The sequence below is a fragment of the Leptosomus discolor genome, chromosome 6 (genome assembly GCF_034619465.1).
Source record: "Leptosomus discolor isolate bLepDis1 chromosome 6, bLepDis1.hap2, whole genome shotgun sequence".
Lineage (NCBI taxonomy): Eukaryota > Metazoa > Chordata > Aves > Leptosomiformes > Leptosomidae > Leptosomus > Leptosomus discolor.
Window position 1 is genome coordinate 9,776,025 of NC_141396.1, and position 23,687 is coordinate 9,799,711.

The following is a 23,687-nucleotide window of genomic DNA, read 5'->3' on the forward strand; positions in this document are numbered from 1 at the left end:
AGTAAAATTAATGGTAACAAAGTGTAAGCAAGCTTTAAGATTACAGTAATTTCAAATACAAGTTTGAAGAATAGACTCTCAATGCAACGGCCATTCCATGAAGTTATGTGCATTCAACAGCAAAATAGAAGCAAAAAAGCTTAGCAGCAATGCTGGTATAAACCCAAAACAGAACAGAAAATTTAGCTTTTGGCTTTGAAATCCTCAAGTTACATACTTATTTAACAATAACAATCCAAGCATACAAACACAGGTACGTAAACAGCAGAATTTCTACAAAGTGACTCATTTTTAAGCTGATGAATAAATACATTTGCTCTTCCAAAAAGGGAACAGCAGCAACCTGATATACGTACAAACGGAACTGCACATGTCAGAGTTAGTGGTCCAACAGTTTTTTGATTTCAGCGAATCCATCCGGATTTGTGTACTTGTTTACAATGAAGTGTAGTATCTGTTCATGCTTTTTAAGCTGTGGAATAAGCAGAAAAAAAATTGGAAATACAGTATTTTTTTAAAAATTTTTTTGAATTGCTGATTTCAGATTAGGGTAGATCCTGAAACCACAAACTCAGTTAAGTCCCGTATTAGTTCAATGAATATGCAGATCCTTTCAGCTATAAAAATCTTCTAGAGGGGGAAAAGCCAGCAGAACTGTAGCTGCCTTCCCCCTATACCACCCCCCACCTTTTTTTTTTCCCCCCTGAAGAAGAAACTTCCTTGAACTGAATTGATAAAATACTGAAATTAGGACTGAGATTGGGATCTTAAATTTGGTTATTCCCACATGTCTATTTCCCGATGTTTTCAGTTATACTGGAATCTTTTGTCTTCTCTTCCTCCATCATGAGACTTTGAGCCAAACTTATCCAAGTAAGGAAGGATGACAGAAAACAGACAGTGACCAAACCGAAGTCAGAAGAGACACCAGCTGGAAGATCAACTCGATACAGAGGGGGAAGGGAAAAGGAGGTTCACCAGCCTGCAGTGGGACAGAGAAATCAGCTACACTCAGGAACAGCACAGTTTTACTGCCTTTCCACCACTAAACTGCTGGTTACCATGCTTGCTCTGAAGCTCTTTGTAAAGGTCTAAATGACCTTGAGCAGAAATGCTCTTTTCCTACCTCCAAAATATCACAGTGCGTATTTTTGCTTTTGACCTTGCTGCCTCTGGCTGGGTAGAGTGGGGGGGAGGTCAAACCACCCTTGAAAGGGGTTTCTGCCTTTAAAATTCAAAATTCTGCTCATTCCTCTGACAAAGATCCTCACTTTGAGAAAGGCTGATTCATCTTTTCTGGTATAGTTTAAGTTACTTTTAGTAATCTAAAGTTCTAATTTTCCATAAATAGCCTAAGTGATAATAAAAAAAAATCAGAAAGCTTACAACCAGAAAGCTTTCAATAATTACAGGAATACACCATATCTGCAAGATTCACTTCATTTTTTTTCAAAAGGAAAAAAAAATTATCTTGCAACTGGCAACCACTGTTACAAATTCCAATATTCTCCTGAACTCAGATTCTCAGCCCTAGCTCCATGACTGAAACTGCAGCACATACTAAAATTAACCTCTGCTACCTGAAATACATATTGTAAGGATTTTCTTACATGTGCGGCTGTCTGCCAAGTTGTATCCACAGCAACACACAGCCATATTACAGAAAAAAAATCCATCTGCCCTTTGTCCAAGTGACACAGTTTATGCAAAACACCACAAATAGTTTACACCACAGACAAACATAACACTCCTGAGCCTTCATACTCTAGGGAAAAAAAAAAAGCTGTATGTGTGGCAAAACACAAAACCAGTGAAGTCTGTGATCCACACACTACCCTCCCCCCTCCCTCAGTTTCAGGGTGCTCTAACTATTACCACATATAAAACAAACTGACAAAAAGCATCAGGATATTCACTTTGCATATCCTCAATGTTTCAGTTAGCTGTTATCTCCCTACTCTATTTTCCTTCCCACGTATGATTTCTTTTAAATTCTGGAAACTTAAACAAGTGTGTATTGCTTGGACTGAATCTTACTTGCATTTTTAATTCTCTGCAGCAGCATTTGGCCTCACCTCCACCACCTACAAAAAACAAAGCAAGTGAATGAGCAAGATACACATGGACACTGCTTCCCCAATTTAAGAGGTGACAGGTGGAATCCTCTAAGATTTTTAGAAAGAAAAGTCACTTAGGCATCCCACGTGCCCACGGTTCCTCAAAGTAAGTAATTTGAAGTAAAAAAGTGAAAATATGTACCGTGATGTTCAATATGCAAGTTTTCAGCACTGCAGGATTTGACCAAACCTTCCATTATCAGTTTGTCAGCTACATTCAGACTACCATTTTCACAAAGTTTCTCCACTGTTACTAAATTAACATTTCCTTTAATCCCTTTCACTGTAATTGTGACATTCTTATTCAGCAACATTTCTTTCAACTTGTCAAGTAATAATGGAGACCACTCGGCTTTTTCTACACCTGCAAAAAAACAAAAGTACAATCAAGTTTGTTCTATAAAGAATTCCTTTATGATATGACTTGAATCCTACACATAATGCTACTACTGTTTCTGAAAATATGATGCTAAATTTTCAAAATATAAATAGGTCAGATTCTACAGATAATTAACTAAAAACATACTTTCTAAAACAGCTTTCACAGTATTAACCAGTATACTATTTCAGCAGATCAGTACTAAGCAGTGAACACTACTGTCAGAACAGGTACAGATTTATCACGTTCAGGAAAACCAGTCAGGGTTTTTTGGAGGTGGGGTTTTTTGGTTTTGGGGGTTTTTTTACCTGCAAGTGAACACAGAATTGTCTGAAAAGGCAGCTTTAAGTAGGAATCGGTGATTGGCAGCACCTTTGAAAGTGGTAAAGTTTCTGTGTGCCCATAGTCTGCATACAGTACTGTCACTGCAGACTGAGAAGCTTTTAGAACAAGAGCTCTGTACCAACAGCCATCACCTGGAAAGATTGGGACAAGAAGAATCACATGTGACGCACCATCTTGTAAACACAGCTTATGCCAAGAACAAGAATCTGTGTAGTTTTCCAGGAATTTTTAAATACTCTGGTATATACAAAAGGCCACTTGACAAGAAGGAAGCCCACACAAAGGAACTGTTTCCCGTTGCTGTATTCACAAATATGTGTTGCTTTCAGAATATTGCTCAAATGATACAGATAAGATTTTTACTACAATACAGTTTTAAGGATGTCTGCACACTGTATTTCTATCTCCTTACATTTGTTTTCCAACACATATTCCCTCTCATAACTAAAATCAAAAGAAAAAAAAAATTTTTCCTCAATTACCCTGAAGAGCCATAAACAACAAAAAACCCAAACAAAACCCCAACAACAGTGGAAGTTAAACACAACTGTCAAACACTTAAGTATACTCTTGTGGTCTGCCTAGTATTTGCATTTCATCTATCCTGTTTTCCACGAGCCGTTACCTGATCTAGCACCCAAGTTCATGTTCAGCGTTAGGCCAGATCTCCTGTAACAATCCACAGGCAGTCAACATTTGAGTCAACACTACCTTTTTTTAAAACAAACAAACACAACAAAACACTAAACTAATATATCAGAGGATCCCCTCTTCTGAAAGATGAAGACAATAACTGAAATTCCCTCACTGTTAAGAGTACTTTTGACTTTAACTCACACTTTGCAAAGCCTGGCCGGCTTGTTAGGCTAACAAGGCTGTTAGTTGTCAGTTGTCATAGCCAGTCACACAAAGCAACAACAAAAAACCACCCAGGCACCCACAAACCAGGAGCGGGTCTGTATAGATGCCTGTGCACTATTGCTCTGCCATCAACCTCATGCCCCTGTGATTCAAACACAAACAAATTTAATTTTAAACAGTAACTAGCTGTCTTTCCTCTTAAAGCTCCATCCATTTTGCAGGGTACAACCTACTCCTTATTTTCTCTCCCAGACTATCAGACGGTTTCTTTGCCCTAAAGATGCAGCCAGGCTATCCTCTAACAGAACCAAGAGATCTGTAAGCATTTTAAAGGCCTTCCTTTTTCTAAAGCAAAAATGGAAGTTGTGTTTTACACTGGTCAAGGAAATGTAAGAACAAACAATTTCCTCACCTGAAAACTTGGCACAACAGGCTTCACCCAGTTTTGGTTCGAAGGGCTGGTTCTTACAAGATTTGCAGTAGCCATCTAGTTCAGTCATCTGCCTGTGTAGCTTTGCTTGATCTATAGAAAAACACATTCGATAACTAACCACATTTGGGTGTAATGAAGAGCATGCTTCCTTTTACACTCCTCCGCTCCCATCTTTAGCATTTTTTATATTTTTCTACTGTCCAAGCTACATCTCCACACAGTTCAGTTTGCTAGAGGCACTCATTGTATTAACTAGCTTCTAACAGTGACTTCTTCCTGATATTAGGAACCGTGAACACTTTTTCTTACCTTTAATTTGAACTGGTACAGCGTAGAACAAGTCTGGGCTTACAACTTCTGTTACACAGACAGGTACAGTTTCATCTATAGCCAATTCAATCGGCTTCCAGTGCCCAAGTGAGGTTTCTAATAGATACAGTAAGAAAATGCAGTGTACCACTTTCCTCCAAGTACATACTCATGATCAGTAACTGTTACAGAATACCTTTTTGAATTTTAGAGACAACTGCATGTCTTCACTTCAAGAACAGAAATCTAAACCAAGATAATTTTTGCTTAATTTGCTGTTCATAAGCTATTAGCATATCAAAGTAGCTAAAGTAAAAAAGACCTCAGAAAAATAAGATATTAGAAAATAAACACAGGAAAAGTTTCAGTCGTAGCGAATTTGTAATTGTCTACTATCAAATATTCAAATAGCATTCATTTAAGACAAACCCGGAAATTTTTATCTTTCTGTCTATAATGCCACCTGCAGGGCAGCTTGTGTTTTAACTGTAAAAACTGACAATACTATCAAGACTATGCGGGTTTATTATTGACATTAACTATGGTTAAGTAGCAAGATCACAGTCACAGGCTGGAATACTGAAACTTCTTGTTCAATCTAAAAGTTAACATTCATTGAATTACCTTTTTTGTCAACAGACTCGTTTGGAAAGTTATCCTTATCATGTGCAACTTCCTTTACAGCCAATTTTTCAGAAGTTAATATCTCATTGATCACTTTTGGATGACCTGTGGAATTGTCAATAAGCTCTACACCTGCCCCATCTCTGGAAAAGGAAGTTACTCTAGCTTGAAGCTTTATCCCTGCAGTGTACATATGAAATCTTGCTGTAGCTTCTGGAATCCATTTGTTATTACCAGGTTTTATACCTAGGAAGTAGGAGAACTGTTCAGAATACCTCCATCAAGTGACTTTCTTCAACATTATATTTTCCTTAAAAAAAAATCCCACCCCTCCCTTTTTTATTTTTTTTAAAAAAGGACAACTCAAAATACCAAGGATACTTTTACTGCCTTAGGGATCAACATTGTACTTCATCCTGTTAACTGGTCTCCCTCTTCCTCCTTTCTTGTAAAATAATGCATTTCCTCAGCACTCCCAAGTAATGTTTTCTACATCATATGATACTGTACCATGGAAATCCTTGTGCCTTAGCACAAACAAGACTGCCTATGAATGAGTTTAACGTAGCCTTTTTATCAAAGAAGAAGAAAACCAAAGTTTTAAGAGACAAAAACCAGCAGAAGACACCTTGACGAAATGTGATTTTGAGCTTTTTCCTGTTTCCACATTTTTTATTTTCATTTTTAAACCAAGTAGACTACATTAGAAAGAAGGAATAACTCTGTAGAATTTTGGACTGATTTGGTGGAAAGGAAGAGGCAGAGAATTGGTAGAAGACAACAGCAGTGCGGTGCCAAATTCTGCAGGAATCAAATGAAACATCCCTACAGAGAACTGAAAGGCCAACTTGCTTCATAAAAACAGATGAGCTCCTTTGCCTGCAAAAATTTTGAGAAATAATTAAGTTGCCCAAAAGCACATTGACTCCTAGCAAGGCAGCCACCAAAAGCCAGTAAGCAGCAGAACTAGACAAGTTCCCTTTGACTGGTGAATCAGTAAGTAACCTCCATGCACATCACTCCACGGCACTGTCAGGAGCTCAGGAAAGAGCCACCATCTTTCTGTTACATGCCAGTCTGCTGTGCAGTAAGACTAAAACAACGGCTCCCACAATTTCCAGAGGCTGGAAGGACCACAGACATTTATTATAAAAAAACCAAACCAACCAAAACCAACCCCAAAACACTCCCATAAAACAGAGTTCTGTGAAGTATACCCTGTCATCACCTCCTTCTGCCTCTAAATACAATAGCTCTTAAAAGGAGAAAGAATCCGTAAGAAGAGCCACCTGAGAGCCAGCATTTAATTCCTTGAAACGGAAGTTCTAGGAATGAGGATGAGATCTGCCGTATTTTATCCAGTGGCACTTCCTCAACATTTCCATAGTCCACAAAGCATACTTTAACACTTCCATGTGAAGTAATATTTTGTACCAAAGCACGGTACCAGTTACCATCACCTAATTTAAAATAAAAAAAGTTACACACATTTAGTAAGATTGCCAGCATTTATTTTTAGTAAATAAATCAAATTCTTTGCTATCCTCTGCCAATGCAAAATATCAGCTTTTTTTTTTTATTTTATGTTCACCCTGTGAAAAAAAATATTTTAGTCTGTTACTTACCTGAGAAAAAAGCACAGCAAGGTTCTCCACTCTCAGGCTTAAAAACATTTGGTGGAGTTTTCTGACAGTATGCAGACAATGATTTGTTAAGTAAGTTTAGAGCAACTAACTCTGAAAGTGAGAAAGAAAAAAAAACAAAGACTACATCAATGAAAATAAGCTGACTTGAATCAATACTGTTCGCTGTATAGCTTACTTAAAAGGATTTGATGGAAAATGTTTGTGAATTTTAAAATTTCATAAAAAACACAACCCTTGACACCGAGTTAACTATTTAACTTACTAGACTTAGCAGGAAGAGGCAAGATAACTGATATTTACTGACAAATTAGTTCAGAGAACAAAATGACACCATGGGAATTACCTAGTTCAGCCCATGCCTATGGCAGATGATGGGATCTCACCCTTCTTGTTTATTTATTTTTTATATCAAGTCCGTTAGCCTGCTCTACAACACCACTTTTAGGGAGGAATTCAGTCATGTTTTAAAGGTGGTAAGCCACCTTTAAAAGAACCTGTACTATTCCTACCTAAGCCAAGGAATAAACTTCCCTCACTTTTTAAGATCTGCCCTGTATTTTTGGTTTGACTGCATTCAGCTTCCACTTCCAGCCAAAGAATTTCATCATGCTCTTTTTCTAGTAGGTTAAAAAGCCAGCAGCTATCAGAAGTCTTTATATAGGCAAATAGAGGAACAAAAATTTTTTTTTTTAGCTTATCCAAGAGGAAGCAAGTCTCAAAAGCTGTGTTTCCTCATTTTCATTTTATTTTATCTTTTGAATCTTTAAGTTTTTATAAATTGGAACAGGATAGAGTACTACAGGAAAGCCCCAGTAAATATATTATGGCCACAGGAGCTTGTCTCTTATTTGCCGTCTTTTTACATACCCTTTGCCTAAGTTATAGTAGCTCTTTGACTTTTCTCTACATTCTTAGATTAAGTTTTATTCAACTCCTTACCTTCAACATTTTCAGATTTCAACCTCAGAGTCACTACATACAATGATCCAATTTCTTCATCATTCCACTTGTATTCTTAGATTAAAAAACTCAGAGGCAAGCCTTGGTGCTATAAACTCACTTGAAACAGTAATGCATTAGAACTGTAATACAAGACAAATCAGGAAGCAAAGAAACAAGCTGAATAAACTTACCATCGTTATTTGAAATCTGACAGTAGAATTCTCCAGGACTGTATAGCGTACACACTACGACATCTACTGTTTGTTTAATGGTTAATTTACTCCACTTGCAAATTCTTTTGTTCCTCGTGTCCTCTAGAGAGGACAAAAAGAGAAGTAGAGGAAGGAAGATAAATTAAAATAATTTTTACTGGAAAAAAAATTATACAGCCTGAGCATTCATTCATGTCCTCAAATTACTTATTATAAATAATCCAACACACTAATTACCAGTGAGAACCTCTTCGCAGAATAAAAGCCAGTAAGAGAAATGTGCCAGTTGCTTAATGTATTTGATCACTACTGAGAAGTGCAAGCCATAGGTGAAGGGGGAAGAGTAATCACACACAGAGGTACAGACTAGGTGGCAAAAACTTGAGCAAGAGGGACTCTGGGGAACCTTGGTTCCTGGGAAACAGGACAGTGGGCATAGAAGAGGGAAACAGCTCTCACCGAGAGAACTGGAAATAGTCTGAGGAAGAGAAAGAACAAAGATTAGTAGAAAGGCTGGCTGCAGAAATTTGCACCGTTTATTATACTCGAGTACCTGAAAAAAGCTTGTTATTTAAAACACGTTGTAGAATAGACCATGTGAAAGCTAAAATTATGGCACATTGGAGAAGCCATCATTTTCCTCCATTAGCATATTATTAAATCTTCCTGTATTTTTCACAGCTGTTAAGCTTGTTACAGCTTGTGGTAGGCAGCAGCATGCAAAAATACCATCGGCCTTTTTAAGACCCGAGTCCAAGCAGCTGGTCTCCAACATTGCTAGACCTTTCCCATTTTAAGTGTTTAGGGCTTTTTTTCTGAAAATGAAGCTCAAGAAAGTTTTGAGCTTCAAGGATGGCTATGCTGAGATGCTGCTCCATCTGCCCAGGATTGTGTCTGACGGTAGATGACTTTAGGAAGTCATATGGCCAAGCGGCAAAGAAAAAAAAAAAACCCACAAAGCAGCACAAAACACACACACCCCTCTGTCAAAAATCAGAAGTTGATAATCTGTTTAGAACCTGCGTTCAAAAGCCCACACTCAATGCAAGATTTAAAAAAAGCTGAAAAGTAACCAAGAAACCTGTGAAGTACAAAACAGGCCCAGGATGATGGCCATAGATCAAAATGTGTTTGGATATAACCACGACAGCTACTGTTCATTTAAATTTTGTACAAGATTCAGAAGATTCCTTACCCTTCTGAACAAAGATAAGGAAAAACCATGCCCAGGCTACAAAGCATCTAGTGAGGAAGATCAAAATTAAGGGATTTGGATATAGCCTTGACAAAAAGACTTCCCCCAGTTTTCAGTACAGATGGATCAGGAGAAGATACATAGTTTTACCAGCCATGGGATGGAAAACAGGAGCTTAATGTGCTTCATACGAGACAAGCTAGGAATCTTCCTACAATACAAAGAAATTTGACATAAAACTTTAAAATCTCCCAAACTGAAGCTTTGGTCACTAAATGTCAAAAAGGCAATTTAGGCATAGCCTTGAAGGTGTGTAGGTTACTGCAGTCAAACAAACGTTCAACAACTAAATATGTGGGTTTAGGTGTGAAATACAAGACAATTAAGATTAAATGATATTTGAGCTAAAGGACAAGGGTGTAAGAACAAGCAGGTACTAACCAATCACAGCCTGCTTCAACTGGAAATCGTAAGACTGCTAACCAGAGAAAGTGAAATACTAGTATGATCTTCCCAAAGTGAGCAACCACAACTTTGTAATGTATGCATACATAAATACATACATATATATACACACACACACACATTAAGGACACACAACCAAACACACAGTTTCTTCATGGCAAAGTGGCCATGGCTGAAGCTCACAGCTGTGAAGGCTACACTTCATGAGCCAGACTGGAAAGTTCTTACCAGCTACGAACTTGCATTCTTTGTACCCTCTAGTAGGAGGTTAAATAATGCCAGTTCAGCAAGCTGTGCTCATACTCACCATTTGCTTGAACATCACTCACTCCTGTTGCTGGTAAGGCCATCCTCGATTCCTCAGCTGCATAGCCCTTCTCTATTAAATAGCTTGATATATTTATTACTGGAGTAACTGATGCATCTACAAGCTCCACCACAGATCTATAACTCTCTTTATCCACTACTTTCACTGTGAACACTTTGTCTTTCACCAGTTGGTTCATAAAAGAAACAGCTTTTGAGGTCCAGGCTCCTAATGGTGGCTTTACACCTAAAAAGTCACACAGTACAGAAAGGTTCTGAGGACAGTCCAAGTCTCAACAATATGTGGAAAGGTACAACGACACTATTTAAAACAGATTAAGCAGCAGATACACAGAGTCACTCACTCTCACTCCTCATGCTCGTAACAAGATTCCAATTATTTAGATTCTGAACTTTTGCAGTACTTGGATTTAATAAAAATCTGACAAAGTTCATTTACAACTAGTCTATTGCACAAAGAGAAACAAATTCAGATGTAATACTTCCTTAGTATGAATGTCTATAAAAGTGTCAGTCTTTGGGTCTCATGAATACAACTTACTGTTTTGAACAACATTAACCATCTCTCAACCAATATATCTGCTACTATAAGCTTCTTCCTCCTTAAATGTTTACTCTTTATGCTACAAAACTTATTTCTAAAATGCAAGTTATAACCAGAACTTTATAGAAACAGATTAACAGAAGTTGCCTTCCAGAAAGATATTTTATGCAGTAGTAATCCCTGACTCTAATCAGTAAACATCCTATCTGATCACTTTTTTCTGTCCACGTTCTTTCTTAGTCTTAGAACACTCAGTATCAGCTATATTTGCCCCAGAAGAGAGATTTCTTTAGGTCACATTCGATATGCATCAGTTCCATCTCTACATACAAGGGATTGTTTCATGTTTTCCTCCAAACTAAGAAGCTAGAATGTTCCTCTGAACTTTATCAAAATTTTGAAAATCAGGTTAAATTAACACATATTGTAAAAGAAGGATAGACATCAAGTATTCTAAAGGATGGGTACTGAAGCAAAGCCGTGGACTATCTTACATAGTGATGGGAACAAACAGAGAAAATAAACAATTTCCAACAAGTATGTAAAAAAAATAGATTATGATCTTGGCTTGACACAGAAGGATGAACTAGGAAGCATCAACATCCTTTCCAACTTGACAGATTCCACAAACCTAGAGAGGAGTCTACCAGTAGTTTCACTAGATATGCCCCAGGGAAGGGGGTCATGTTTTGTAAATGTCACAACAATTAAAAATTCTGGAAATAACACCTACTGTTATCTCCATCCTTCCCCATATTTCAGTGTAAGATACTGCAGGCGTGATCGTTATCTAACCCCACTTACTTCGCCTCTCTCCCGTTTGAAACAGCTTATTTATTTCATACCTGCCAAGGTACATCTTATGGCTTGAGCTGGTAGGTCTGTTAATCTTGGAATCATAGGGCGAAGTCTAGTCAGCGGAAGAACTTCGAAATTACCATAATCTATATAGCCCACCAAAGTGGTATCCTCAGAAACATATGTTACAACAGCAGCACGATACCAAAGATTGTCTTCTAGAAAGGAAGATACAGAAGTTCATTGTACTTGCTTTTAACTTCTGAGAACAGAATGATTTTTCAGGCAGACCAATATAAAAATACGTCAATCTCAACATAAACCAGAGCATTACAGCTCACACAAACCTTCACGGATGCAACATCTACCACCATCACCCCTTGTATGAGCCGAGTGTTGCAAACTCATTCTTTCTGTAAAGAACCCCCCTGCCCTGCCAATACATTGGCAACAAAGAATTGGCTACGTTATTGAACGTTAGCACTGCATGCTCGTACATTTAAACAGTTGACCACAATGACATGCAATTCAAAGGCCACACAACAGATCTAAAAATCATATTTTAATTCAATTAAAATATTTGAGAAATAGAATACAAGCTTACTCAAGCTTATAAAGACATCTGAGGTGCTGAAGTGGCAGCTTACCCTAGCTAGGCACCTGAAACCACTGCCCATTCAAACGCCAAGGCAGCTTATTGGCAGTACTAGCTCTTTCTGAACATGCAAAAAAGCTTATATTTCAGCTTATCTGTTCAGTCCCACAGCTAACTTATTCAAAGCAGCAAAACCCCAGGAAATGGAAAGAAATAAATGACCAGGAATGTTTATCAATCACAGAAAGAAGTCAGAGCAGCAACATTTCTGACCAGAAAAAAAGGCATAAAAACAGAGACGTGTGGAGGGTTTTTTTCTTATTAAGAGTTGGATGAAAAGGAGAATGATCTGTGAGGAAAAGAGTGCCTACAGCACTCAGGCAAACAGGACTTCAGATTCTAAGAAATTGAAGGTATTTCTCTCATGTAGGCCTACCAATCCCTAGCACAAAACACTGCCTTATGCAGAACACTAGCTTATGTTTAGACAAAATTGAATCTTGCCATGAGACTTGTAGAAACTTGATAACAGTGAAAACTGTCAGGTGGAAACTAAGTTATGAACGTACAATGCAAGGAATACCATGTCTTGGCTAAGTAACATTTTGAGAAGGAGTCTATCAGAGCAGCATCATTTATATATAATCCCATTTCTTCTGTCCCTCTTTTGGGGTCTAAAATTTCAAGGTCTATATTTACTTCCAACCACAGAAAATAGTGCTCACCAACTCAGAAAAACCCCAAATTTCTTCATGGTCTCTCAAAAAGCTCCTTTATACAAAAATTAACCCAGTGTTAAAGAGTTTGCTCAAGGAAGGGACCATTTTATGGTCTCTTTTTAAACTAGTATTTCATAGATGTCATCATTTGCTATTAATAATTTTTTAAAAATCACTACCAAATGCTATCCACAGCTAAAACCTGACACAAATAAAATTATAAAAAGGTGTTTATTTTTTGCCATAAAGAGACATAAATTAAGAGCCATATTTTCACTCCATTTTTACCTGTGAACTGGGCACAGCACACATTTCCAGCAGCAGGATGGAAAGCTGGGCTACCAGGAAGTTTGTCACAATGTTCATTAAGAGACACTTGAAGCTCAGCAAGTTGACCTGATGTTAAAAAAACATAGGTTTTGGAACATACACTGTCTTGTAATTATTACAAAAGTACACAAATTTTAAGTTCAAAGCTTGGAAGAACATACTGTATTAACAGAGATTATGCCACATAATGTTTACTATACCACCAAAACCAGTGATCAGACTAGGACTTTTCAATCAGTAAGACTGAAGAGAGTCCTTACACGAGTCTGAGGAATCACAGTGGTGAAGAGAACAGACAGAGAAAACCAGCCACAGACTTTTTCAACACAGGAACAGACGTGAAGCCTGTAGGAATGGAAACCAAGCTAGTGGAGGCATGCTAGAAAGAAACCAAGGAAGACAGCTCTTCAAACAACAGGCAGATGATGAGTGTCACTTCTTGCTGAAGGACACGCTAAGCTATGAGTCCACCCAGAGTTCAAAGGCTACACAATTACACAGAAGAGAACTCCACTGTAGGAGGTACACCAGATCACATCCATCACATCCAGCTGCAAAAGCCCTTTTCATTGAAAAAACCAAACCACTGGCTCAGACACTACTAGGAGGACACAACCCACCAACTTACTCTGCTCTTATTCTCCCCAGACATCTGTGGGAGATGCACCAAAAGTCCCTGCAGCCTAGCACTGGCCCCCTATAGTGTTAGTTATGGTCCTGTGTTTTACTGTATCAGAAGATGCCAAAGCAGGGTTTGCGCGCTATTATCTGGTCGTCTCGTACTCAGATATTCTTGCCACGCTATGTCAAAGAAGTTCAGTCCACACACCCAGCCTGCAAGGAAACACTTCCCTCCAGGAGTAAAGCAACAAGGCATCATAGGAATAAACAAAGCGAAGAGGAACTCACATTTCTGGAACATGTGAGAACAAATTGACTGCAGATAGCTAAAATCCATGCCACACCATCTTTCTCCTGTGCTCTACTCAGGCTGCCCGCAAACTATCACCTTACAGGATAGTAAGTGATATTAACAGCTAATGCTGCCACAAACATCCTCTACAATATCATGGCTCTTAACTGACTGAGGCATGCCCGAACAGCTACAGGGAATCACCATTTCAGGTCAAACTACAAGACCACAACACCTCCCTCCAGCCACTCTCTACTGAAGAGAAAAATGCCACATTAGGTATCTTCCATCCCGTTTTCAACGCGTCACTTACAGGCACTGCACATCTGCTGACAGAAAAATTCTCCTGGATTTTGAATGAAGGAAACCACACCAGAAAATGCATCTCCAATACGTACGGAGACACACCCTGCAACTGAATTAGCACAGTGAAGAAATTCTTCATCTTCAGGTATTTTCTCTTTACTTGCCTTAGAATGGTTTTCTGACACTGTACAATAAAAAAAAAAGTTACTAATCAAAAGCTAGATGACTTTGAAATGCACAACCTCACCAGCCAGGATCCAAAGGCTTACAAGCTGTGCTAAATTGAACTATAAAATTTAAACACTGAAGCAGTTTACTCTTTTTGCTGACTCTTTGGACTTTGAAGGCTTCTGTCATATTATCCATGAAATTAACACTCACATAAACATCACTAAACAAGTACTTTATTCTATTAAAAAGCACATGTGTTACTGTCACTAGTGAACTGAAGGATGCTCCACTAGCCAATGTTTTTAAGTAGTAGGCAATGCTAGTGAACAGCTAGAATATTCACTACAGTCACGTGACATGGGAGGACTTAAAATTCCCCGAGTTTTTTTTGTCTCTTGCTAAGTTTGATTTGCTGTCTTACCTCTTGGAGAGTCTTCTCCTTTAGCATTACTTCCTGGAGTTAAATCAGACCTCATTTCTAAAGGCACTTTACCTAGGCAGTCTCCTAAAATACGGATGTAAGAAACACAGTATTTTACCGTACAAGACAGTCATCATTTAGTTTTATTTCAGAACCATCTTCTGAGCCTGACCGATATGCCTATCATAAGGTGAGCATGTTCTACTTATTTGTTGAGCTCTTCATAGGCTTAGAATGTAAAATAAAAGTAGTTTCACAGTAACTCAACTACTTGAATTTTCTGAAGACATTCACAGACTGTTTTGAGTAAATAAAATGAGCAGTAACAATCAACGTTTACTTGTAACCACTAAAGACTGTTGGCTGAAAAACTGATTACAGCTTTTCACACAAGGATTCACAACTTAGCTCCACATTTACAACACTGAGTATGCAATGGGTTACCAACATTTATAAAGAGATGTTGGGTTTCTTAGCTATTATGTATTCCATTTCCAATGCATGAAAGCTGTACTCCAAGCCTTCAATATAATCATTTTCAAGATGTTTAAGTTGCTTGTAAGGTCATGGAATAGATGCAAGCAACATTTCATGAATGCAGTGAGATTTTTGTCATTTTCTCTTCAAGAGGTTAGCAAGTTATACTGCTTTGCCATTAATGTGCTGTAAAGCAACCAAGTGTGAAATATGCCCAGCACAACCCTGAATCAGTTGAACTTACACAGGACTAAGGTGAACCATTGTTCTATAGGCTGCAGGGACTGTGACATGGAGATAAACTCCCTGCACATCAGGAATTTTAGCAAGCTAAGAGATCAACCATCACTTCCTTCAAAGTTTCTGCGGGCTGCATATCAATGACAATAATAGGCTCTTTGCACTGTATTGTTCTTGCTCTGCAGCCAGAAAATACTACAAACAGACAGTGCTCCAAATGACAACAGCACACCTTCTGTGTACAGACCTGGTTTCATACCCAAACCCACCCCTCCAGCTCAACTGAAAATCTGAATTCAGACTCCTCAGAGGTCAGATGCTCTGCTTGTCTATCCACAGAGGCTTGCTAAGTTAGAAATATAAACATCCTTAGAGCTCTCCAACTAGATATGACAATATCCAGTGGTTGCCCTTTCTTTGGTATACTTTAAGTGAGCATGTACAAACATAACAAAAGCTGGTAAAATCCTTAGTGGAACTCGGAATTTTTAAAAGATTTAAAAATGCATAAGATAAAAGCAACAACATGGTCCCAAATTTGTATGTATCTATTAAAACAAACAAACAAACCACAAGAAGATAATCCAGAAAACACTGAACTTACTACAAGTCCACTGGAAAAGTAACCTTACTAAAATTTAAGGTTAAGTGTAACAAGGTATTTCAGGTACAGTCATTTAAAATGACCTCTATATGGAGAGGTGAAATAAAAGAAAATTTAAAAAATAAAGGGGCAGGTTGGGAGAGTGACAAGAGGGAGGAGGGCAAAAGAAAAAAACTCTTCTCTTAAAGGTATTGGGCAGGGGTAGGGAGAGGGAAAATGAATGTGAAAGACTTATCAGTTGTGTTGTTTTTTTCCCCCCAAACTACCAAGTACTTACCAACACCTGGAAGAACAACATCTACAGCAAAACTCAACATCACTTCCTCCTGTAATACGTCAACAACAGTTACTGAACAGTGCTTTCCCATGAGTCGGGAAGACAAGCTGGCCATGCCTTCATTCCAGCCTTTTTCTTCTGGATTGTAGTTAGCAAAGGAACACTTAATGGCCTGGAAAGAATTACAATTAGAACAAGAGGGTATAGGGAAGAGTATGCCCTGTATACAAAGTGACTAAGTAATTAAGGCCCTCAGAAATATCATCGTGCATATAAAAGTTAAAGCTGCTGTTGGAATTTGAAGCACTATCAATTCAACTAACTTCTTCACAAGAGAGTTAAGGATTAGGAAATTAAGTTCAAACTGTAAACTGCATTTCCTCCGATTCTCCCACTATTGATGCTGCCTCATGTAAGGCATGGTTGTATCACACATCCCACCCCACCACAGGTGCATGTCCTAACTTGCCCTCAGCAGACACTGAGGGCTCTGAGCCAGGATTCAAACAGCTCTCAAAACCTTTCATGGACCCAACAGAAAGTCACATGAACATGAAAGAGTATTCCCATAGCAGCTAGTCATAGTTGTCACTGGTTAAAAGAATGTTTCTCTATTCTTTGTGCATAGTTAAAACAGACTAGTTTAACCCACAGATTAAAGCTAGGCCATCTATTTTGTAATGGAATATGGCAATGAACTCAGAGCAACAGCTGTCTTTACTCCAAAGGCTGCCCAAAACTACGAGCGATTTTTCCCTACTGCATGAGACCAGATCAGAATACGCAGCCAGAATGGTTCCCCTGCTGCCCTCTAGCGTATAAGGCACATGCAGACCTAACTGCCCTGCGGGGTTTTTTATCGGCTCAGAACCCAAGAACTCTGGGACTAGGAAGAAAAAAGCCAGGTGGCCTTCCTCACTCCTATGGAATAGCTAGGGAACATTTCAGAAGGTGAACTTTGTTTAGTATAGCAGTTCTTATGCATCACTTTCACTGAACACAAAATATTGTGATAATGACAGTTACGCTGAGGCACAAGTGACACTCATTTCAGAGCTATTCCTTTAAAATACCTCAGCTACTGTTAGGAAAATACTCACACATGGAGGAAACAAGAGTTCAACATCTTTGTGCAGAGCTTTAATCCTGGAGAGTGAAATATTTTCTTCATTTCCATAATCTATATAGAATACTTGTGCTTTCTTTTCCAATATATTCACATCTTTTACCAGTGCTCTATTCCAGGTCTGTGCAGGAATAAATGAAAACCTTAATAAGAACACAACTTATTTTGCTTTACTTCATCAGGTATCAACAAAGGCACCGACCAATTCCGAAGTGACTCAAGTGAACACTACTCACTGCAGTGTTGATGCTGTAAAGATAAAATTTTACCCCAATGGATATTGGCTACCATACAGAAAATCAAAAATCTGCTAACCACGGAAGAGAAAAAATGGGAAATAATACATAAAAGGGGTAGGAAGGGAAACAGGAACTAGATGTGGCTATAGAAATGCAACTAGAAAAGTCAGGTAAGAAATGAAGTAAGAATAACTTCCTTAATTAAGCAGCGTCATATTCAAACTGTTCTAACTACAGTAATTTAAATCTGCTAAAAACACACACAGCCTTACAGCCTTCAAGCAACAGTAGGACAAACAGTGCCTACAGGGCTCAAGTACACAAACACACAGAAGTAAACTGGGGGGGCAGGGAATCGGTACCTTAAATTTAAGAGCCAGGTGTTACAAAGCTAGTTACAATTCCACCACAATAAACTGATCTTTAATTAGCTGCCTTCACTGGTAGAGACATAAAAGCAAAACATGAGGAGCTCAACACTGAATGTTCATAAAATAACCAGTCAGGCGTTACCTGATCCAAAGAAAACCTTGCAACGCAGACTTCCCCTTTGATAGCCATGTATTGCTCTCCAGTCACTGCCTCAGAGTAACACTCTCGCAGTTTCACAGAAAGCTTACAGATCCGGTCTAAAACTTCTGGAGAACTCATCTGTATGTAAAATTCACTTGGACTTTTGAACTCTGTTACTGTACCCTAAAGACAAAAGCCATAGCAGATGATAATTATGCAAAAACAACCTACAGTATATTATTTAGGACCAGTGTTCATTGCAATAAACGCATTTCACCCTATACACAGTTTTGTTCTTTTCTTTTGAATATAGCATTAATTAACTGCAAGGAACAAACTCAGTGATGTTCACCTTCACAGAAATAATCTTCCTCATTTACTCCCCACCCCCCCCACCCCTGCTTGTATTTACTCATCTTTATAAAAATAAAGGAATTTTACATGTGGGCAAAATGAGACAAACAGCTGAGGCAACACGCAGCAATATGTGCTCAGCAAAGCTTCAAATGCAACCTAACAAAGCATTGTAGGATTCTTCCAAAATAGAGGTACCTGCACTTCCATAGCTTTTTTGATCTGTAGAGTTTGGAGATCTGAAAGCATTATTTTCTTGATATGCTCTTCCGTCTTGAGAGAATCCACAGAAGCTGAATTACCCTATTTAAACATAACTTGTAGCTGTTTTAAACTGGAGTTGTTCAGATGTAGCTTCTTGTAGTAACAAACGAAACCAGAACTTTTTATCATTTCAAGAAACACATAAAAAAAAGTGCTTTTGTTGACTTTCAGTAAGAAGTCTTACAGACTTTGTATTACCCTGGAAAATAACTTAAAACATTATCACAGATATATACGGAACAATGAAAATTAAGTGCTGAAGTCTCACACATTCACCTCTTCCTTTCACACCTGTTTTACAGGACAACTCAGCTCTATTTCCTGCTTACAATGCTCTCATAAATAAGAGGAATTGAATTCCAACTGCTTCCTTGTAGCCTTAATACCACAGGCAGATTATAGCTACTGCTTCAACTGCTGGCAGCCATTTTTTAAAAAGTCTAAACATCTAGTGTAACCTGCTGAACGCATACCACCTGTGCCTGTGACATTCTAAAAAACATTTGAAAAATAACCTCAGGCATGTCACAGAATCACAGAATGTCAGGGGTTGGAAGGGACCTCAAAAAATCATCTAGTCCAACACCCCTGCCAGAGCAGCACCACCTAGAGTAGATCACACAGGAACGTGTCCAGGCGGGTTTTGAATGTCTCCAGAGAAGGAGACTCCACAACCTCTCTGGGCAGCCTGTTCCACTGCTCTGTCACCTTCACAGTGAAAAAGTTTTTCCTCATGTTAATGTGGAACCTCCTGTGCTCCAGCTTGCACCCATTGCCCCTTGTCCTGTCATTGGCCACCACCAAGAAGAGCCCGGCTCCATCCTCCTGACACTCGCCCTTTCCGTATTTATAAGCATTGATGAGGTCACCCCTCAGTCTCCTCTTCTCCAAGCTAAAGAGACCCAGCTCCCTCAGCCTTTCATCATTAAGGGAGATGCTCCACCCCCTTCATCATCTTTGTGGCTCTGCGCTGGACTCTTCCAAGCAGTTCCCTGGCCTTCTGGAACTGAGGGGCCCAGAACTGGACACGCTATTCCAGGTGGGGTCTCACCAGGGCAGAGGAGAGGGGGAGGAGAACCTCTCTCGACCTACTGACCACAGCCCTTCTAATACACCCCAAGATGCCATTGGCCTCCTTGGCCACAAGGGCACGTTGCTGGCTCATGGTCATCCTACTGTCCACCAGGACCCCCAGGTCCCTTTCCCCTACGCTACTCTCTACCAGCTCAGTCCCCAACCCATACTGGTGCATGGGGTTGTTCTTTCCCAGATGCAAGACTCTACACTTGCCCTTGCTGTACTTCATTAAATTTCTCCCTGCCCAGCTCCCCAGCCTGTCTAGGCCTCTCTGAATGGCAGCACGTCCTCAGGCAAAAATCTCTTACATTTGGACCAACATATTGCAGATGATGCATGATGACTGAGATTGCTGTTGTAACTGCCAAATTAATTGTTCACTTGCAACAAAGATCCTTCTAGAATATTTTCCATAAAACCACCTCTCAATACAACAGCAAAACCCATTAAGTATTGTTCAATACGCAATATAAGCTCTCTTACTTCCGCAGAGCTTACCTGAGTTTCAGAAGATGAACCATGGAAAAATAAAACCTTCTGTTATTTCAAAATAAATTGCCCACAAATTGTTTATTCATATTGTACATCCCCTTGATGTAAAAGGTCCCTCGCTATCAGTTTCTCAGTTTTATTAGAACAGAGTCACAAGTACAGACACAGCAGAAACTTACAGGATGAACTAACAAAACTCTGATGACCCAAAATGAAGCCTCCTTTCTAAATTCCTTCAAAAAGTTAAACAGATGAATGAGCTACTTCAAAGTGCATGACAAAGGCGTTTTCTTGTACACCGCAAACACGAGGCTAGTTGGAGGTATGCACATTTACTCGCTTTCATAAATATCATCCCAAGAAACCACAAAGACAGCAAAATGATCTCCTGCGCAAGAGTTCATACGAAGATTACAGGAACCATTTGGCTGAAAGTAAGATCAAGAGGGACTTCAAAACATTACAAAGGAAAACTGTATCATGTTTAATTCCTGCTACAGGAAAGAAACAAAAGCTTATCTGCATCTGTTACCACACAATACTACATTAACTCTGTTTCTCAAACAATTTACAAGTCTCCAAGCATCAGCTCATGATCTATGCAAAAAACAAGACACCAAATTTTTCTGAATTGGACAAGTGACATCTGTTTCCTTCCTAAAATACTTCTCTAGCAACATAATACACATCTTGATTTTTAACTTTTTCCGAAATGTTTTTTTTAAAAAAAAAAAGTTGTCCAATAATGTTGCTAAGGGCTGTAGAAGGGAACATACTTTTTTAATGCTTCTCCTGGTAACTTTTGATTTGAAGCACTGATCTTTCTGAAAGGGGTAAATTATAATCTTTGGAATTTGTTCCTTTCCTGTACAGGTTAAATTAAGCATATTGCAAGGAGCTCACAGCAGATCCATGCAAGACACAGTGAAAATTGTGTTCTATACCTTAACATAAACTCCCTTCTTGGTTTTAGCAGGTAACTTGCCTCCGTTGTTATTACTTACACTGTAATCAAAGAAAAAGATGTTAATTTTGAAGAACCAAAGACAGGCAAGTAGCATTCACAACACTTACTTGCAAACAGAACAAAAAGGCTGTCTTCATAGTATGTGTCAACCCTGTTTTGTCAACCCTGATTCCTTCTCCAAGAAAATGCAGAATGACAAGTTTTAGTTCCTTGTCATATAAGCATCTGGTGTTCTTCTTGACACCATCAACAACAAAAAAATAATATAATTTGGATTAAAATGGAGAAGAAATCTTACATTGTTGTGAAGTTCTGCAACATTGTAATCCCAAGTAAACCATGAGAACTATAAAATCGCCCCAAAAAATGCTGCTACTTCAGTTGAATACACAAGTAACATCCAGATAACATATGCCCGACTGTCCCTATGTCCTCCCCATTCAGTCATTGTAGCAAAACTTAAGGGAAAAAATATCTCTCTCAAACTTTGATGACGGACACTTGGTTGCAGATGCACTGAGCTGCAATCATCATCCCTTGCTAGAGATTGTCAGCTTAAACGCTCAGATCACTCCCCTAAACTGCTCTAAAGCCAGCCAGTCAATTTGTACCGTGTCATAACCTAACAGCGCTCACTTTAATTGAGACAGATTAGGGAGCGATTTCTTGAGCATCTAAACTGGCACGTCAAAAAGCAATAATGAGCAGCTAGAGAATGGTCTGGCTGAGACAACTTCTTCTAATTGCAGCTGTGCTCATCACAGATAAAATATCCATGAAGTTCACTGAGGCTACAGTGAGATTCAAAGGGTGCCTGCCTCTTCAGAGCCTGCTAAACGCAATTCATCAACCAAGCCACTGATAAAAGCACAGTCTCGTTTCTCCTCCCTTCCTCACGTCAGCAACAGCAACAAAGTTATCTGGTAAAGCTGGTATTCCTACTGCATGCTCACAAAGCTCTGAACCAAGTAAAAACAATGCTTTTGCTTTAAGTTAAACTACAGAACTCAAACAATATCTTTCCAGTCACCCTTCTAAAGCAGCAGAGCTGAGTGCCTTTACATGGTCATTTAATTTGTGTTGGGAGTGATATTGTCTTTCTGCAAAGATTATTTGGCAGAACTTTTAACAAACTTACTTCTGTTTAACTGGCTCACATACAACACTATGTGCTGACCAATCTTTTTTCTGACAATCTGTAGAGCAATAGAAGATTTGCTTGCATTGCGAACATCTGAGGGGTCCTTAAAAAAAGATAAAGCCAGAGGGAAACATCTATATCAGAAGATACAACAGCTGTTAAGACATAGACTCCGTGTATTACTTAGTAACTGCTTTACAAGACAGTTCCACTACGATTCTAAGCACATACAAATAGGTATTTGTATTCACATAGAGCTATTGGACATTACTGCCCCAGGTGTCCTGAATTCCTTGTATCTTTAAGAAGGAAAAAAAATAACCAAAACATTTTTGACTAAGAAGATGCTCTCTTCTGTTTTGTCAGTTCCATAACTTCCAACTATGTTCTGAATAGTCACTATACTGGCATCTCAGAGATAAAAATATACATCCATTTTAAGACATTTCTGAGCAAACCTTCTGATTAGGTTTCACTGATCATATTTTATGCATCACAGACTACAGGGCAACAGGCGCTTACCAAACAGCCCACAATAATGGCAAGTCTTCATCTGTGGGGGTGATGTTAACGAACCAGAGAAGCTCCTACCACAGCCAACAGCTAAAACATTCTTCGAGGAATATTGTGATGTCTTTGGCTTCCCATGAATCAAACCAGAACGCAACCCCTGTGGAAGAAAAATCTTAAATTATTCTTACTAGAAAAAAGCTGCCAATTAGGGTAGAAATATTCTAATATATCTAAATGTGACAACAAAGAGTCAAAATTTGAAAGTTCTAGAAAGCGCAATACATGCTGATCATTTCTGCTATCTAGAAATGCTTAGAATATTTGGGCAATTATGAGGAGCAGTAACTCACAGTATTTCCTTCATCAGCTGCAGTGGTCGACAGCAAGTTCCCTCTACCAGTTATGTGTTCCATGGAACTTCCTAGAAGCAGAAGCAGTTGCAAAAGGATCTGATTAACAGCACTAACTCATGCCTCTGTTACGGAGTATTTGCAGGAGGGCACAAGGCTCTCATCTGCTCCTACTCTTCTGCTTGCACATTTGAGACACTCTGGAAGTCACGTATTGTTATCAAGTGTTATTCAAACCTACCATCAGTGGTATTAGTAAAGCAACAGTTTCACCACTTGGTGCTTGTCACTTGATACACATCTTAATGTCCTCCATCCATATACTTGTTTCACTTAAAGTTGTTCAGCAGGAACAAAAAAAAAATTACGTAATTTCCAATATTCTTAAGGCAAAAATTCAG

General features: G+C 38.8%; 1 protein-coding gene across 1 annotated transcript; it reads right to left on the reverse strand.

Annotated features, from left to right (window-relative positions):
• Positions 1-379: 379 nt before the first annotated feature.
• TDRD1 (tudor domain containing 1) lies at positions 380-23,349 on the reverse strand. The gene is given in 21 exon segments (XM_086466857.1): positions 380-472; positions 2,038-2,084; positions 2,260-2,481; positions 2,805-2,972; positions 4,115-4,206; positions 4,426-4,561; positions 5,069-5,314; positions 6,358-6,528; positions 6,694-6,804; positions 7,848-7,988; positions 9,830-10,081; positions 11,245-11,415; positions 12,800-12,907; positions 14,068-14,244; positions 14,653-14,736; positions 16,251-16,299; positions 21,260-21,277; positions 22,259-22,280; positions 22,421-22,526; positions 22,946-23,093; positions 23,287-23,349. Coding segments are annotated over 21 exon segments (2,625 nt in total).
• Between the last annotated feature and the right edge of the window lie 338 nt (positions 23,350-23,687).